The sequence below is a fragment of the Mastacembelus armatus genome, chromosome 1 (assembly GCF_900324485.2).
Source record: "Mastacembelus armatus chromosome 1, fMasArm1.2, whole genome shotgun sequence".
Taxonomy (NCBI): Eukaryota; Metazoa; Chordata; class Actinopteri; order Synbranchiformes; family Mastacembelidae; genus Mastacembelus; species Mastacembelus armatus.
This window is the reverse complement of record NC_046633.1, coordinates 24,608,572-24,628,311: the sequence shown is the minus strand read 5'-3', so window position 1 is coordinate 24,628,311 and position 19,740 is coordinate 24,608,572. Positions and strand designations below refer to the sequence as shown.

The 19,740-nt window shown below is 40.5% G+C and overlaps 2 protein-coding genes across 2 annotated transcripts; both read left to right on the top strand.

The window, feature by feature from the left end:
* The first annotated feature begins 3,008 nt into the window (after positions 1-3,008).
* fdx2 (ferredoxin 2) lies at positions 3,009-7,585 on the top strand. The gene is made up of 5 exons (XM_026303543.1): positions 3,009-3,194; positions 3,463-3,514; positions 5,945-6,051; positions 6,140-6,227; positions 6,384-7,585. Exons 1-5 carry the CDS (start codon positions 3,017-3,019, stop codon positions 6,538-6,540), a joined length of 582 nt encoding a protein of 193 aa, XP_026159328.1. The 5' UTR covers positions 3,009-3,016; the 3' UTR covers positions 6,541-7,585.
* Positions 7,586-13,116: 5,531 nt separating this feature from the next.
* Positions 13,117-14,582, top strand: LOC113128141 (forkhead box protein D2-like). Its single transcript, XM_026303210.1, has 2 exons — positions 13,117-13,125; positions 13,665-14,582. The coding sequence occupies exons 1-2, from the start codon at positions 13,117-13,119 to the stop codon at positions 14,580-14,582; spliced, it is 927 nt and encodes a 308-aa protein (XP_026158995.1).
* Positions 14,583-19,740: the final 5,158 nt, after the last annotated feature.

The following is a 19,740-nucleotide window of genomic DNA, read 5'->3' as shown; positions in this document are numbered from 1 at the left end:
GCATGCAGTGTTATTCACACACTGCGTGAATTGTTTCAGCACTTAAGGAAAGTTTATTGTGTCATTTATTGAATATTAAGGTAAAAAGAAATCAATAAATTTAGTCCTGGGCTGTAAATGTTTGCATGTACTTGTGTCATTCAAAGCTGCATTAAAGGAAATATTTGTCAATGAAATATCCAAACTCTGCAGTCCCTCTTCAAACACCCTCTGACCATCCTTTTAACTCTGAGCACAGAGTTAAAACAACAAATAAAACAGCTGCTGTCGTTCAACCCGGTGGCCCGCACAAGAGACATTTACAGTCACACAGAGACACTTGGAAAAAGTTCTATAAATTGTACAAACCTCCTGGACCCTGTTAAAGACCAAAGAAGAAGAAAATGAAAGAATAAGGCTTGTGCTATTTTATAGTTTTCTTTGATCAAAAAAACTCTGTACTTTCTACAACCCATAGTCAATGTGTGGCCCACAGATCCAAATACAGTATCTAGTTACATTTTTATGAATTTCTTCAAATAGTTATTCAAACAGGAGTAAATGCAGCTTTTTTTGGGTACTACTGCAAGTTACACTAATAAACATTAGTTGATCTAATGAGTATTTATGGCAGCAGGACACTGTGCATGAGCCAGTAGTGTGGTTTGCTAGTATTTAGGGAACACTGGTGTCTTTGTCAGAGAGGAATCAGCTAAATAAGGCTTTAGCTACACAGACAATATTAGGACTACCAGTTAGTTTTGGTATATGATGAGATTCGCTGAAAAACACAGAGTAGACTAACCTGCTTCCCATGTCCCAAATGGTGACTTAGAATAAAAAACAAAACTCTTTATGATAATAAATATATCCTACGTCAGTGGTAAAGTGGGAAAAAATTATGTAAAAAAAAAAAAAAACAATGGCAGAAGCTCAGATGGGAGTGACTGAACAGCACCCTCACCCTCTCTCACCCTCTCATTTCCACTCCTGGGATATGCGTTTTTCCATGTTTTATCTATTCTTGGAAGCACAGCCTATTTGGTATACTGTGGAGGGGGATTCATCAGATTACTATATCACTACTGAAGTCCCAACATGTTGTTGGGGTCCTGTGTTAGAAGTGTTTGTTAACTGTGGGTGTGTGTGTTTTTCATATGCATGTCTGTGCCACTTCAGTATTTTTGCGGTACTGGTTTAATTAAGAAAATATAAGTGTGTGTGTTTGTGGGAGTTGAGTTATTGTGCTGCATAGTCATCATGGAGTTAGAGCAATGCAATCCGAAGAAACTGCTTCATATCCAAGTCAAGCATCCTCCAGCCACCACACCTGCAGGACCTGCGGACAGGAGACCCAGTGATATACTGACTGCTCTCACTTCACAGACACAGGTAAACTGTCCCTGGACATTAATCCTGTGCAGGTGTGTGTGAGAGGGCGTACATACAGGAGCATATAATAGTGTTTCATTATGTGGATTTAGAGTATATAAAGTGTAATAATCTATATGTCAGTGAGCTGGCTCCCAGCACTCTCTATAAAATCAAAAAAATGTCAAGTGCCTCGTATACTTTTTATGGACCGTCACATGGGAGGAACCTCTGCAGCCAGATCCAGATGGGTGGTTGGTATGCATTTCAGGACCAACTTTGACAGTGTGCATTTCCCTTAATGTATAGATCATTATTAGGGACACATGGAAAGATAAGAAATAAAAATGATAGTTGCTGAACTTGTCTGTCCTTATAGAGTTTCTGAAGTGTATAAATCTCATTTCAAATATCATTACACTGCTTGTAAAACAGCTTAATTCTTTAGGTTAACTCCCTGAGTGGGTGTCAAGGAGAGGGAAGAATAAGAAAAGAGTTCCTGAGTACTTTCCTGGCCTCTAGTCATAACATCGCTTCTCTGTCTTCACACACCAGTGGCCCCAGTCATACAAAACTATTTTTCACAACTAGGCTGCATCAGATTTCCTATCTAGGTTCGTCTTCCTCTACTGCATACACAAACAGGGCAGAACATGTGTTTACTGAGTGATACCCATGAGTGTGGAGCTCTACACTCAAAGGAACTTTGTGGAAATATGAAATATTTTAATTTGGTTCATTTAGCAGCTTTGCTTCCTCGACCAGAGGCATAATTACAGGCTCAGACAGTCAACAGTTGTAACCAGAACAAAATACATGTTTCATGCTTTAATTTTTCTAAAAGGAAATTTGGTTTACAGACAGCAATGAATAATACAACCACAAATAAACACAAACATATAGAAACAAACACGATAATGCTGTCGTCATTATCACTTTTGACCAAAACTATCTTGAGAAGGATGAGAGAATGAGACGAAAAAAAAAACCAGTACCGCCCTGTCTCAGTCTCAGCTGGTAACCAAATAAGGTTTTTCAGTGAAGAAGAGTACTGAAGTACTGAAGCATGTGCATCACTATTCTCAGCAAAATCAAGTGTGAAAAGGAAAGATACTGCAGACATTTTGTTTAAAAAGAGGGTAACATGATGAATCTCTAGCTCTTGTTGCCAGTGCTAATGCTGCTTCTGGGAGAAAACCCCTGATTGATGCAAATTAATGTTGCTGTATAAATGGTACTGGGACTTTAATGAAATCTTCTTTCAGCCCTTATAGACTAATGACTGTAATTACACATGCTGCTCTTGTGGAAAATCGACGTACATTTACTCAATTAAAGTACGATTTAGTGGACTTTTTCTTGAGTATTTCGATGTGTATTACTTTATCCATCCACACCTCTAGAGTTCAGGGTGAAATGTAGTGTTTTTTTACTCCACTACATGTTTCTATGGCAGTTTTAGGAATAAGGGGGTATAGATGATGGATGTTTAACTGCACTTCTAGTCTCCCGCATGACTCTTGTATTTCAGCCTGTGCAGTGTGTGTGTGTGTGTGTGACGCAGCAGCGTCCCCTGCCGTCAGGGCGGTGTATTACGACGCAGACGTCACTCAGAGCGCGCTCTTCTCCTATTGGCCGCTTTGAGCCATGTGACAAAAACAGGGTCATGGCGGCCTCTGCTACAACCCGGAGGAGCATGGGGCTGACTTTGAGACTGTCTCGAGTGATACCGGGCTGTGGCACATGTCCCCCATCCAGGTTACAGGCTTGTGTGAAAAACTCACAGAGCAGGACCTCCTTTGACTGCTTCAGGACCATAAACCGGCATCTACAGACGAGTAAAGGTCAGTGATGCATCATGTCTTTCAGCCTCAGTCTGAGCTGCTGTTTGTTTACCTTCCGTCTGGACACACGGTGATAAGTCCAAGTTATTAGAGCAGTTATTAGAGTCTAAAGTCCGCTAAATAAAACTGACTGCACTTCTGCATTAGTGTCTAGATCGGGTTGTAAAAGTTGTGTGCAACAAGTTAAAGGTTCCCCCAATCAGGAGGGGGTAGTGTCACAGCTGGACACAGAAACACAGCGCTGATCTCTGTGCTTCTTTTTTCTAAGGGCTTTACCACAGCGAGGAGGGAGGCTCCAATGGAGATGACCCAGATGATGTGTGAGTTTATTATTTTAAAAATACATCTGTGATTGTCGTGGCTGAGAAGGTAGAACAGGAAAACCACTAAAAGATAAGATATCAGATTTGTTTGTCACATGCACAGTTATACATAGTACAACGTACAGTGGAATGTGTTTTTGTACCTGCAGCCAATAGCTAAATAATAATGAATAAAATATAAAAGTATAAAAGATGAAAAAATACAAAACACAAAATTGGAGTTCACACAAGAGAAATGTCCATCCATTATCTATACCTGCTTACAGTGGGTACAGAAAGTATTCAGACCCCTTTAAATTTTTCACTCTTTGTGTCATTGCAGCCATTTGCCAAAATCAAAAAAGTTCATTTTATTTCTCATTAATGTACACTCAGCACCCCATCTTGACAGAACAAAAACAGAAATGTAGAAATTTTTGCAAATTTATTAAAAAAGAAAAACTGAAATATCACATGGTCATAAGTATTCAGACCCTGTGCTCAGTATTGAGTAGAAGCACCCTTTTGAGCTAGTACAGCCATGAGTCTTCTTGGGAATGATGCAACAAGTTTTTCACACCTGGATTTGGGGATCCTCTGCCATTCTTCCTTGCAGATCCTCTCCAGTTCTGTCAGGGTGGATGGTGAACGTTGGTGGACAGCCATTTTCAGGTCTCTCCATAGATGCTCAATTGGGTTTAGGTCAGGGCTCTGGCTGGACCAGTCAAGAACGGTCACAGAGTTGTTCCGAAGCCACTCCTTTGTTATTTTAGCTGTGTGCTTAGGGTCATTGTCCTGTTGAAAGGTGAACCTTCGGCCCAGTCTGAGGTCCTGAGCACTCTGGAAGAGGTTTTCTTCCAGGATATCTCTGTACTTGGCCGCGTTCATCTTTCCTTCAATTGCAACCAGTCGTCCTGTCCCTGCAGCTGAAAAACACCCCCACAACATGATGCTCCCACCACCATGTTTCACTGTAGGGATTGTATTGGGCAGAAGATGAGCAGTGCCTGGTTTTCTCCACACATACCGCTTAGAATTAACGCCAAAAAGTTCAATCTTGGTCTCATCAGACCAGAGAATCTTATTTCTCATGGTCTGGGAGTCCTTCGTGTGTTTTTTGGCAAACTCTATGCAGGCTTTCATGTGTCTTGCACTGAGGAGAGGCTTCCGTCGGGCCACTCTGCCATAAAGCCCCGACTGGTGGAGGGCTGCAGTGATAGTTGACTTTGTGGAACTTTCTCCCATCTCCCTACTGCATCTCTGGAGCTCAGCCACAGTGATCTTTGGGTTCTTCTTTACCTCTCTCACCAAGGCTCTTCTCCCACGATTGCTCAGTTTGGCTGGACGGCCAGGTCTAGGAAGAGTTCTGGTCGTCCCAAACTTTTTCCATTGAGGATTATGGAGGCCACTGTGCTCTTAGGAACCTTGAGTGCTGTAGAAATTCTTTTGTAACCTTGGCCAGATCTGTGCCTTGCCACAATTCTGTCTCTGAGCTCCTTGGGCAGTTCCTTCGACCTCATGATTCTCATTTGCTCTGACATGCACTGTGAGCTGTAAGGTCTTATATAGACAGGTGTGTGCCTTTCCTAATCAAGTCCAATCAGTTTAATTAAACACAGCTAGACTCCAATGAAGGAGCAGAACCATCTCAAGGAGGATCAGAAGAAATGGACAGCATGTGAGTTAAATATGAGTGTCACTGCAAAGGGTCTGAATACTTATGACCATGTGATATTTCAGTTTTTCTTTTTTAATAAATTTGCAAAAATTTCTACATTTCTGGTTTTTTCTGTCAAGATGGGGTGCTGAGTGTACATTAATGAGAAATAAAATGAACTTTTTTGATTTTGGCAAATGGCAGTAATGACACAAAGAGTGAAAAATTTAAAGGGGTCTGAATACTTTCCGTACCCACTGTATTCCTTAACCAGGGTCAGAGGGATCTGCTGGAGCCTATCCCAGCTCTCTTTGGGTGAAAGGCAGGGGTCCACCCTGGACAGGTCACCAGTCCATCACAGGGCCACATAGAGACAAACAACCTCACACACTCACACTCACTCCTATGGACAATTTAGAGTCACCAATCAACCTGACATACATGTTTTTGGACTGTGGGAGGAAACCAGAGTACCTGGAGAAAACCCACACAAGCACAGGGAGAACATGCAAACTCCACACAGAAAGGCCCCTGATGGGTTTCAAACCAGGAACCTTCTTGCTGTGAGGCAACAGTGCTAACCACTAAACCACCGTGTTGCCCCAAAGCAAAATATAAAAAAATCTAAATATATTTTCGTATATAAAAATATATAACGTGGCTTATGTTTTGGAATTTACATTGGAATTTAATTGCAGGGTGTGTGTATGTGCTCTTTCTGTACACATTTCAAAGTGTGTTTGAGCAAGATGCTGAAGTCTGAATGTTCCCATCTCTTTCTTTCTGTTTAGGGTGAATGTGGTGTTTATCGATCGGTCTGGTCAGAGGAATCCAGTTAAGGCCAAAGTCGGAGATAATGTCTTATCACTGGCTCACAAACATGGAATTGACCTGGAGGGTTTGTGTCCACACTGTCACAGCCTAAATGTAAATATGGAATTGGTGCATGGTTTGAAAACAGTCGTTTGTCTTTCTGTTTCATACAGGTGCCTGTGAGGCATCGCTGGCTTGCTCGACATGTCATGTCTACGTGAGTGCGGCCCATTTTGACAACTTGCCAGAACCTGTTGAGCGGTAGGTCTGCTGCTCAAGATATATTCTTTAACTACAACGACTGAATTTAAAGAAATGTGTGTGATGAAAGGAAGATGATGGTAGAAGCTTACAAGTAACCTAAATTTTCCTTCGGGGATAAATAAAGTTGATCTTTTCTTATATCTTGGTTTGTAGGGAGGATGACATGCTGGACATGGCACCCATGCTTCAGGAGAACTCCCGACTGGGATGCCAGATCATTCTCACACCAGAGCTGGATGGTATTGAGCTCACCTTGCCCAAAGTCACCAGGAACTTCTATGTGGATGGCCATGTTCCCAAACCTCACTGAGAGGAGCCACTTACGATGAAGAGAGGAACTGGAGGAAAACGAGAGGTTGTTGCTGCAAACCTGGCGACATGAGTGCTGGTTGAATGGGAGGGTGACCACAGGGAGATGCACGGCTAAGATAGTGATGTTCATAGGAACTGCCAAGACATCTTGGCAACTTATAAATTCCAAACTTAACCAGTCACAGGCCTGTGATTGAGGTCATGGAGGGTCAGACACTATATGAATCACCCAACATGAAACTCATCCTTCCAAAATGGAAGCAGCGACTTAAATGGTGACTTCAAGGAAAACTGTGATGGTTTAACTGATGATATATTTATTTATGCATACTATTCTCAGGCCAGACACTGTACAATCTCACAAATAGCTTTTTGTTAAGAAACCAAGAGATTAAAATACATTTTCATGGTTGTGTTATACATTGAATGGAACATTCCTTGTTACAGCTCATATGCGCACAAGTATCTCTGAGTGATGTTTTCAGTCATTTTGGCCATCATCATCATCACCCCTACTCACTGGTCAGATGATCTCTACCTTGTAATTACTTTCATTTTCATGTACAAAGCTCCTTTGTAGGTGTTGTCAAGTATTTACTGGCTAAAGTCAGCCCCGAGTCTTAAACATCAGGAGCATGGTACTGAAGCCATAAAGTCTGTATTGTCTTTGAAAGACAGAAACATGCCTGGAGTTTAAAGGACGGTCTCTTAATGAAACAACAGACATTTCAAAGTTACATTTTATCCTCAGCATTTATAAAATATTTATGCTTCAAACGTCATGTGGCCAATGCATTTTAAAGCATTTCCTGTCTAGTGTCCATTATTAAGGCTCAATTAGTTGATCAGATTCAGGTGTCCTTGGATCCAGATCAGGAAGGAGGTCCTGATTAGTCTGAGGGTGGTGGGCCTCATGTCACCATGGAACCAGTTTACCACAGCTACTGTATTTGTCCAACTAAACGCACAAATGTAAGTGAACTGTGTTTGTCATAGAAATCACAAATATCTGAAGTGGTGCAATAAAAAGGTTTTTAAAGTTACTGTTGAAAACTGTCCTCATTCTCCCGAATTAACACCGACAGAAGCCGAGCCCAGCCGATCATCGTTGGTTAGAGCTAAAGCTTGTGTGCTGCTGCAGTGACCGAGTCAAACTACAACCACCCGTCGGAAACGTTTTAATGCTGTGCAGGTGTAATTTAGCAAACCGAAAACACCCGCGCAACTACTCCTGCGCCAAATCACGGTCCAACCATAGCAACCAGCTCCATTCATTTGACTTTAGTCCTGCGAAATTTGGCACCCCTCGTTCAGACGATGATCGACGTGAAGATCTAAGGTGAGCATCGGTGGATATGTCACTAATTGGGCTTTGCATTTTGAGTTGCATATTTTAAACGGCTCATGCTTAGACCTGCATGATAAAGACACAGTTAGCCAGAGGGGCCACGACAGGTCAGATTGGATGAAGACCAGGATTCCTGGTCAAAACGAATACATAATCCATATTACTGGGTGAGTGTTGTTCGATCACGGTTAATGGATCAGACCATGCGATCGTTTAACCTCTGATAGATCTTAATACATGATGTCCAACCAGTTGCTGAAAGTCCCTGGATCAAAACCACCGTCACTCAGATGTTCTGAGCGGACTGAAACTTTAGGCCGGAGTCTTCCTGCACGCGCAGAACAGACGTGGAAGTCAAATGTGTATATTAAGGTAATTATGCCCATTTTTAACGATGCGCTCAGTTTTAAACACGTTCACGTTGACACAGCGTGCATGAGCGCGACGTCCTGCGGCGTGCGGGACGTTCGAACCGAGACAACCGCGAAAATCGTCCACGTTCTAGAACGAGCAGCGCTACATTCGCGTTCCAGAACCACGTCACACTCGCAACGTTGTTGCGTCCATTTGTGGTGAGTTAAAAAAAAATATATATATATATATATATATATAAGAGAAAAGTCACGTGTTCTCTTAAAACACAAGGAAAATGGCAACACGGTTGTTTTTTTTAATAAACAAAAGGACGTGATGTCCGTTAGCCTATGTAGGCTGTGATAATACGGGCATTATTGAAGGAGTATTTTAGCTACAGTTTATGTTTTCAATAACCAGCGCTACTGCTGTTTGGAAACAAACATGATAAACAGTAGCAGCACATTAGTTTTGTGGTGTTGCTGTAGAGTTTACATTAGGCCTATACACACCAGTTATCTCATGTAGCTCAGTTATATAGGAACTACAGATATAGTTTAAGTGATGCTAAGTTCTTGTGCCAGTGTTTGAAATCAGATTTAGCTTTAGAATGATGGTCTCCATCGTTCTTGTTGTGTCCCGGTGAAGCAGCATCTGCTTTCAACCTCTTGTCACAGGGTGTATGTTTGAATTATCAGCAGTTCAATTAAAAAAACATTAAGTTTCTTAGAGTTGACTAAACATATTTCGACTTTTTTATGTGCTACTGTCAGTAAAATCACAACCCCCTTGTCTGGTTTCTTCTCTAAGTAATTTATTTTTAAATATGATACAGACACCGTCCCAGCATGAGCACAGGACCAAGGACACAAGACGCCTTTATCCGGGGAAACCAGAGCACGGCAGAACAAGATGCCTCCCACTCTGCACTCTTGTACCTTTTTCAAGAAGTTTCTAAGCTAGCATCTCCTGTCCATGGCAGCTTCCTGGACACAAAGTCACCCACAAAATGGCTTGATGGAACATCTAGGGTGGATAATTTCATTGTAAACAATGAAGAAGATGATGCACATTCGTTTCAGACCACTAATAGTTCTTGCCAGCACAGTTTGTCTTGCATGTCTGCTTTTAATCAAGTGAAAAATGTGAAGGAGGAAAGGAATAGCAGTAAGGTTAGAGCGATGATCGAGCCACGTCGTGAATGCAACAGTCCCTGGAAAGTGCTGAGTCTGATTAACCTGCACTGTGAGAGGCTCCTGCATCGAAGAGAGGACTCAGACCCAAGTTCAGTATCATCCTTCACCACATTAGGCTCCTTCTTATCCAAATCACTGGCTGCAGCAGAAGATGTTACAGAACCGGGAAATAGAAGTGACAGTGTAAGTTCTGATGCTGCTTTAAGGCCACCTCTTATATATGACAGACAAGACACCACAGCTTCTTTCAGTCATGTGGATGATGTTAAGGGTGACTGCACAAAAGGAAACAGTAATTTTAAACCACATTATAAAGACTCTAATGTGGCCTTTAGTGTTGAACAAGAGACTATGGAAAAAACAGACACTGTTACACCAGAGCTGGTGGAGGAAAAGGCAACAGCATCATCTCAACTGGACTGCAGAGCCAGAAAAGAGGCCAAGGCCAGTATTAACAGACAACCAGTGGCTCTGTCACAAATGCATACATCCAATGCATCCCAAAATATCCAGCTGTCTTTTAATCCAGACGAAGATGCTAGTGTAGCTCCATCCAAGCCAGCAGTAACACTAGACTACAATGCAAATATTGCTTTGATTATAGAACCCCCATTTGAAACCCAGTTGCCTTCAAGCTCCACCCTGCCTATTTCAGGATCAACATCACTCTTAAGCATTACAAAGAAGTGTCACTCAGACCCAAAACAAGTTAGCAGAACCACAGGATCTAAACCAGAACTAACACATGCCCTCATAGAGGAAAATTCACCTCCAGATGCACAAGTGATATTCTGTAATGTGACTTCAAAGTCAAAGCCAGAGCAACAAGAGGAAATTTTTTCTCCATTAGCTCAGAGGTGGAGAGCCAAGACACCAAGAAAACAACCTCATCCCAGCCGGAGCGTAGATATCCAAGACCCAGACTTTCAGGGGGTGACATTCAGGATAGACACAGAGCTGGACGACAGTAGGGAACAGTGTCGGCTCCTCATAACTTCTAAGTATAGGTACGTGTGTCTTTGCATGGTAATTTAGAAGACGGTGTAAATTTATGTTAAATCCAAACATTATTAGTGTCTGCTGCATGTGTGTACCCATCACAGCAAGGAGCTCTGCAAGAGTGTGAGAAAACCAAAGCTGAGAACACGAACATCCCAGAAATCTCTCAAAAGTAGCAGCTCAGACGAGGAGAATGAACTGACGACCAACACTCCAAGTAAGTTAAAAGAGAAGTTAAAATAATCTACACAATGTATGTAAGCAAATAAATGCACATGTTCAAATATAAAAACTACCATGTGTTTAACAGCAGCGTTACTCAAAATAATAGTGCCACATTAAACATGTATTTGTATGAAATGCCCATTTTCTCCACTAGAGGACACCTCCTTACAAAATATGGACAGTAACATCAACACGTGAGACAGGTGGTGCATATGTAATGAGTCTTTATAGAAACTGCTCTGTAAACATTCAAAGACCTAACAGGCATCAACTGGTTCCCTTAAGACCAAGTATTAAATGTAGAAAAACGGAAGAAGAAACAGGGTGTTGATTCAAACATGTCATTTTTAGCTGCACAGCCAAGCTTTGAGTAATTAGTGCATTTAAGTAATTAGAGTTTCATGGGAGTGTCTGGCATCTCTTCTTCCTAGCTCATTTGAAATGACAATCTTTGCACATAACACTGTTATCTGTAACATAATATACAGGCTTGTTATGTTAGTGATTATAGTAGATATTTTACTTTTACTGTATAGTTGTGTATCTTATACATGTGAGAAATAACCAGTAGATGCTTAGTCCATATTTTTGAGTCATCTCATTGCTGAAATTGTTTTCCTTTATGTTCCTTTCTGTTCCACCAGAGGGCAAAGTCTGTGCATCATGCTGCACCAGGAAGACCCCCATGTGGAGGGATGCAGAGGATGGGACCCCCCTCTGTAATGCCTGTGGGATAAGGTAGCTGTTATTGACACTGTCAGGGTTGAATATTTGAAAAACACTTACATGAAGCTTTATTTCAGAGCAGAACTAATAGATCACTTTTTAGTGAAATTCAAAAACCTTGTACTTAACTAGAGTTTGCTGGTACAGTAATAAAGCAACTTGTTGCATGAGGTGCGTACAATATGTATATATTTAGGCAGCCTGAAATATAAATGTCAAACTTTGAGGATTAGATAAAAACATTTATCACAATAGCTGAACAGTAAATGCAAGGAATTTTATCAGTGCTGTATTTATTTTGTCTGTCTTAAACTTTGAAGGTATAAGAAGTACAGAGTGCGCTGTGTCAACTGCTGGCACATCCCTAGGAAAGAGGGCACCTCCAGCTCATGCTGCCTTAAATGTGGAAATTTTGTGAGGCTGGCCTCGGCCCAGCGGAAATACACCACCTAGGCGATGTACACACGTCACAGAGCTTTGTACACACACTTGCACACAAAAGTTCAAGCCTTTACCAACTTCTCCTGTAGGTCTTCTACACTTAACCACGGATGTGAAGGAGCAGCTTCTGCCTCTTATATCTTTACTGAACTCAGGGTATTTAAATCAATTCCACTGTTATAGTGATGAACCTCAACTAACAGCTGTTTTCCCCTATAGCTCCATACACTGCTGTTAAGGTGCTGTTTACATCAGGTTGAAACCATAAATAAGACAAAAAGCCAAAAAACAACTCCTGTAAAATGTCTTGAATCCTCTGAAATTCTACGCTCAACATTTTAAAAAAGTGGAGGAAAACCATCTGTACTTCAAGTTTTACTACACTGGTGCTATTTGTGCTACCTAGATTATTGGTTTGTTTTTCCTTTATCTACACAAAGGGACATACTGGGGCAGCACAGACAGTTTGTAGCAGAGCTCAGAATCGTCAGGGACAAATAAATAGGAAACTGTAGTGCTACTATAAGAACTAGACGCATTCAGTGAAAAGTTTAGTCATGATTGTTGACATTTTTCAACTAAATAGCTTCAGTGTTGCTTGTGTATAATGGTCAACAGTGCCTGACAGCTGCAGTTTTCTTCTGCACAGGACCAAAAAGTGCAACCTGAGCTCAGTGTTATTAACTGCAAAGCTATGTGCTTCTCTTTGACGCTGGCAGCAAGACTGTGTGCTAAGTTCAGTAGACACATTTAGTTCTACGTGTTAAAGTTGTTTATTTTCGTTGTCTTTGTCATTGTTTCTAATAACGGTTGTTTTGGTGTTTATTTGGGTTGTTGCTGGTTAGATTGGTGCACTGATGTGCATGTTGTGTTGCATTCTGTTTTCAGAGAGGGAAAAAAAAGATTTTTGTGTGAACTTTTTGGTCTGTATTAAATTCAGTATGAAAAATTGCATATGTTTCTTTAATGTGTATAACTACATGTCTAGGCCAACTACTAGATATAAGTCCAATATTATTAAAATAGTGGAATACTTTCAGAAAGGTACAAATATCACATTAAACTATAGTGAGACGTAAAGGGAAGAATTGCTCATTAACTAGACTTCCCGCAGTTTCCTCAGCCCACCCTGCAGGACGGACCTGTGTGCCAAGTGGTTGGCCTCACACAGACTGATACAGTGAAGCTATTATTTCAAAACGGATTATGTCTTCCTCTTATTTGAAACAGCCAGCCAGAGACAGTCCTGAGCCAAATCATCCAGCAATGAGAAACACCAGAGGAAATGAGCAACGTATAAGCCAAGAACATAAAGATAGAAACTACCTCAACACAGTGAAAGTGCATGTTTCTTTTTTTTTTTTTACATTGCTCCCTAACAGTCTTAAGTTAATGTCAACATCTGGTCCACAAGACTTTGGTGTTTGTACAGGCTGTGTTTGTTTTTTTATTTTAGTATTAGTCAACATTTATTTGTGCACCTATTTACTGGTTTGTAATAGTCATTAATGCTGGGGATGATGAAAATTAAGAATTCCTTTCTCTGTGTGTCATTTGTATGTGTAGAAATGCTTTGGTTTTAGCTTTAACCTCATTGAATTATGCTTGAGAGGCCTGAAATGAGACATTTATTGTCACTACATTTTAAGTATGACAAGTCATCACCATCACACTTCACTCTTTAGAGTTCATGATCTCTGCTGCTATGTTGCTGGACACGACTCTTCAGGAGCAGGGGAGGAGGAAGAATTTTAGAGGGGGAGGCTAAAAAGTCTGATGCGCACTTTTTGTGAATGAAAGAGGAGAAAGGCTTATACGCCTGTTCCGTGCTAGACACGCGCGGTTATCTCGCTTGTTGGGACCCCCGCTGTGAGGACTATGACCTTGGACTGTAAACTCATGGAGGACACGGGCATCGACGGGGGAAACCAGAAGGGCGGCGTTGAAGATGTGAGGAGCACGTATTTTTCATCAGACTTGGAGCAAAGCGCTTCATCCTTGGCTCCCGAAGCGCGGGATGAGGGAGACTTCGCTGTCCGGTTACAGGAAGGTCCGGGCAGTAGAACCGCCTCGGTGAAGCCCCCGTACTCTTATATCGCTCTGATCACCATGGCCATACTCCAGAGCCCGAAAAAGAGACTCACCCTCAGTGAGATATGTGATTTTATCAGCCAACGCTTTGCGTATTATCGGGAGAGGTTCCCAGCGTGGCAAAACTCAATCCGTCATAACTTGTCTCTAAATGACTGCTTTGTCAAAATGCCCCGGGAGCCTGGGAATCCTGGGAAGGGAAATTACTGGACCCTGGATCCCATGTCGGCAGATATGTTTGAAAACGGGAGTTTCCTTCGGCGCAGGAAACGTTTCAAGAGGCAGCACTTTCATCTGAGAACGCTGAAAGACGTCAGGACGCAGGAGCTCAGCCTGATGTCCGTTCTGCCCCTCCTGAGTGCGCACAGGGTGGGTTCAGGTCTTCAGGGTCCCGATTTGTGTGGTGATCTAGGCACGAGAAGCCGTTCAACACCCCACACCCGTCCCAACATCCCATCTTTAAGCATCATACCTGCGCTGTCCTCGCTCCTCTCCAAGGATTTCCCTTCTCGTCTAACGTTTGAACATTTCAACCCAGGACGCTGCGCCATTGTCCCTTTGGCTCCAAGTTCCTCCTCCATGTCTCCTGTCGTGCTGCACGGACTTATTCCCAACTACCCTGTTACTCAGCTGTCCAGTTTTCCCGCTGGGATCATTTAACTCTCTTTAAATGAATCCAATCGAATAATTCACCTGCATGTCTTCAGCTCCGAATAAACCGTTTCTTTACATAAAAATGGCCTGATATGGATTTGAATGGTTTCCTATGAACAGGCTCCATATTTAGCTATTTGTTTCTGAATAACCGAGAATTTACAGTTTTTAAAATGTTTGGAATAAAAAGTGGATGAATTAAGGCAGCAATCTGAATTATCAGGATTTTTTAAAAATATAATTTCCAAGGCCAGTAGCTTAGAAAAGGCCTTTATATAGTACATCCTGACCGTTTTACCTGCCAGTTGTCGTTTTTAATAAAATATAAGACAAGATGTAAATGAACAATTTGTGACCTCGGCAAAAACCATTTGAAAACCTATTCCTTCCATAATCTTAATATAATTTCACATTTTTCATATATGACACAGGATTTGTAGAAACGCACCTGTGGGTTTGAAATGGAAATGTGGTGAAGTCGCTGGATGCTTGTTAGCCTGAGCAGTCTAAATAACAACGATCATCTATTAAAACTACAGCAGTTTTAAAGTGCTGTTATGGTTTTGTTTCATGGAACCAGCGCAGGATTCAGATCCTTCAGCCAAATTAGCAAAACAACTGAAAAACACTCGAATTTTCATAATTTTATATAAACAGAAGAAATATATGAAATTAAATCCGTGAAGGACGCAAAATCGTCTTGGTGCATTAGGAGATTGTTGAACTAGATGCAAACGTAACAAAGAAAAATAAATATAATGGACAAATATTAAGTCACGTCCACTAAATACTAGGAAGAACTCATCATCATCATTATTAATATTTTTATTATTAGTTGGTTTTTACTTCAAACATAAAAAACTAAAGCAATATATAATATTGAATATACTTACTTTGTTATATCTATTTTCCAGCTAAGCCTCCTCATAAAGTCACTATTATGACACCATATACTAATTTGTGTATCAGTGATGTCATAGCAAAAGCACTGCATTTACATATATCTTAATTTTTTTCAAGAAAAAAACTACAGTAAAGAAATGAAGTCATACACTAACTAGCTTCATCATTAGTTATTATTTTGTAATTTGCCTGTAATCACATTAAAGTGCATCTAAATGTATTTCAGCTGGGCGATGTCAGTTGTAGACTGGAAGTGTCATGACTAGAGAGGATCCAAACACTAGAACAGCTACACACTTTTGAGAAAAATAAATTTCATCAAAATAAAGTTGTTTTCCAGGACAAATTTTTTAGCTCACTGATGTGTCTTTCTGGCTGTTGATTGGCCAGTCCAGGAGTCACAGCCTCAGTCACCGCGATACTAACGCTGCCCAAAAGTCCTTCCAAAAAATCAGGCTCTTTTTTGAACAGTGTGAGAGTCGCCAAGTTGGCAACATGGTATTGAAGAAGCATCTGTATCAGTGAGCTGACGTTAGCAGAGCTTCATGTGGCATTTACAAAACTAAAGTTAATTTGACAAAGTATAGAGACCAGAGGTAGGTAGCCAAGTTAGTGTGAACATATTCATAAAACAAAACAAGGATGGTGTCTGTTTTGGCAGGCTTTCTAAGACAACGTAATATGATTGGCCTATAGCTATACATGTTATTCAAATGCAATGTAAGTGCATAGTAAATCATTGTCTGGAGTTTGTGAAACATATTGGTGACAGCATGCTGTTAAACACATTTGGTTTCAACAAATATAAATATGTATTTCATTAGAGATTGTGTAAAACTGATATAATAATTAGATATTTTCCATTTGTGCAGAAACAAGCAAATGATCAATCAGTGACTTGACCAACAGACAAAACGAGACATTTTGAAGATGCTATACTGGGATCTGCTCTAATATTAATTACTCCCATCTTTAATAAAACTGGTGTTTTATGTTTTCCTCAACCCTGGTTATTATACTAAAGGCCATGCTGACCTGCTCTTCAGTCAAAACACAGGTTAACTTCTGTTTTCTCTCTCCAAATCCTCTTAAAAAGCAAACATCCTAATGTGACAAATTTATTTTAAAAGCATTTTATAGATAATTTGGAAAACTAAATTACTGTATCAATAAACAAAACTAAACATTAGTCCATTGTAACCTGATCAATAAAACCTATTTAAATCACGATCATCACTTCATTCAGGTTGCACATGGGGTACCTTTTGTACATGAACATTTTAATTTGAAATTTACAAATTTATAAAAAGGTTCTTCAGTGAATCATTTGATTCTGCAAAGAACTTCTTTGAAAAAACTTAAAAACCTATTTTTGGACACTTTCATGGGAAACTAAAAGGATTTCTGTTGGACAAATAACAGTTTCTCTGTGATATCACTGAAGAACCAGTCAGAGTCTTTAATTTTGTTACATGAGTCCTGTAACAGGAAATATGATGATGTGTGTATATTTGGAAAAAAGAGGGAAGCCCTCTCTAATCACTCAAACCTGAATCCTACAGATGACATACAGCAGGACCACCTATGAGCTCATGTCTGTACAGAAAAGATCAGTATAAAGACTCGACTGAAGGAGCGCATTGCCACATCATAGATACTTTTGATGCCTTTACATGACATCTGATCTATTTTTTGATTCCATACACAGTTTTGTGCTTCTTTCCAACTACAATCAGAAAAGCTCAATAGATCCTGGGCTCTCTCCTTTAGAGGTGTGGATGTCTGGTGGTGACAAATGTGTTTTATTATAGTCGGGGCTTAAATCAAAACTGTGACCACAGAAACAGCAGAAAATTAGAAGATTTCAGAAAGATTCCTATTTTCTCCAGCTGTGTTTATCCTCCAAACAAGTGGACACTGAAAACAGCCAAAGCTGAGAGCTCAGCTAATCAGCTCACCCATTAACTCATATTTGTAAATTTGTCTTTGTGTCTCTTTCTGTGTTTTGTGCAGTGAGTGTGTGTGTGTGTGTTTGTAACCACACATATAGCAAAAAATTGTTTCTTGGTCAACAAAGAAAACAGGAAAGTTTCAGCTGAGAGGATGAAAACAGGTCGAGAAAAGGGAAACAAAAGCAAACACCAGAACCACTACAGGCTTTGTAACAGACACTGATGAAAGGTCATTTGCTTCTATTAATCTGTTTTAATCTTTTTCTTTTTTGCTTCTGGCATTGGTACTGTTTCTTCGTTGCCATTTTTCTCATCCTGTATCACTCAAATGTTTAACGTGACCGAAAGGGCGATGTTACAAAATACACATTTAATCACTTAGCCTATTATGGCTGGCCACACATATATGTTCAAATGCAAACCAACAGCCATGCCAGCAGCTCTGTGAGGCTACATATACAGCAGTGCTCTAAACTAAAGTGTAAGGCAGCATGCTAACAAGGACACAATGAACGTCCTTGTCATTAACATGTTGAGCCTTAGCAGGTAGATTAGCATATTAGCACTAAACACAGAGCACAGGTAAGGCTGATAAGAGTGACATTAGTTCTGCAGGTATTCAGTCAGAAACCAAAGTACTGGAAGTAGAGCCATACTACACATTAGGAACACAACACTTATAATAAAGTTTGCAGTTGATTTAGCTGTATAACACATGCTGTAGTTAAACATCACAGTCTTTGGCTGCTTCTGTCAACACTCATTTTAAACATCGATCAACCTTTATTTTTGTTAATGTTAATGTGGTGATCATTCAATTATGATTTTATCTACAGGTCAGCAAATTGATAATGACTCCTGGTCAACGTGTCATTAATGAGCTGAGATTAGAATCTCCACACATTCACTTCCCTGACAACAGAAAAATATGGAAACGACTATATTGTGAACACAAAGGGCCTTAATGGAAGTTCACTGAGCTACCTCCTTCCTCCTTTTTTTCCTTTCATTCTCTTTTACTGCAAAGATGAAAAAAACTAGTTTTGCTCTCTATGTGTGTACACAAAGTCAGAAACAAACAAAAGACATTTATATAAAATCACACTGAAATGAATTTAACATTAGAGAAAGCCAAGGGGCTGTGGTAAAAACAGACCCAGATACTGGAGCAGAGAAAACAGGGATTTGCTGTGACCCAGTAGACAAAAATGGCACCCCCAGCAGTCATGATGTGTCCTCATCCTGTATGTGGTGGACACACACTGAACTGGAGTAAATACTACATCAAATGGTCCAAAACCAGCGTTGTCTGCAGTCACTGTGTTTTTGTACAGCACAAGGAAGTGAACTTGGCTTCCTAAAGGCTTCAGCAGTGCTATACCGTGCTCTATGCTTCACTGTGCACCATCCCGTGGTCCATAAATATCACAAATATCCCCTTTTCCTCTCCTTATCCTAGTTCCCTTTTTTTCCTCCCTGCAATCTGCTCAAACCCTGCTGCACCGTATCCAGTCCTGCCTCTAGTGCTCATAAAAACAGAGGAGCTGACAGGTGCCGGAGACCCAAGCCAGCAATTCAGGAGAGAGGGGGGAGATGGTGGAAAAGTTAATGACTTCTCGCTTGATAATTCTTGTATATTTTTGGATCAAATAAATCTCTGATTTAGACTGTTTTGAAATATATTCACATCAACAGCTCCCACTGAATTTAAGCTGACTGGTTTGAACTGCTTTTAACAAACAAGTGCAAAGCAGAAGTAAAGTAATATAGGCGGTCATCATTAAAGCTCTGTTATCTTAGCAGAAGACTTCAAATTCCTGGGCTGCAGCAGTTAGAAAAGGTTAGGAGGAGTGAGATGGCTGGGATGTTTTCTGCTGTTGTGTTGTGTTGACAAGCCTCCCAATATGACCATGCAGCCAAGGACCACCCTCATTGACTCATAAAAGCACACTCCCCATCACCCTAACTTCCTCTTAGGCCCACATGTGAGTTTTAGTAATTGACTTGTCCAAATTGTTAATTTACAATTCAGCTAAATATTCTCTGCCTCTCTATGAAAATAATAATAACCACAATAACCAATAGTCAGTAAACATCTCATATGGATTATATTATTCTGCAGATCATGGACAAGGTTTAGGTATCTCAGCTCTGACCTCCCAATCATGAAGCACCCAGCAGCAGTGGGTGGAAAAAATAACCAGACATGACTGACAGTAATGAGGAAAACAGATAATCCAATACCTGATCAGTCTGCATCACATTCATGCATTAAAAAAAAACAATCTAAATTCAGTAAATCCAATAAA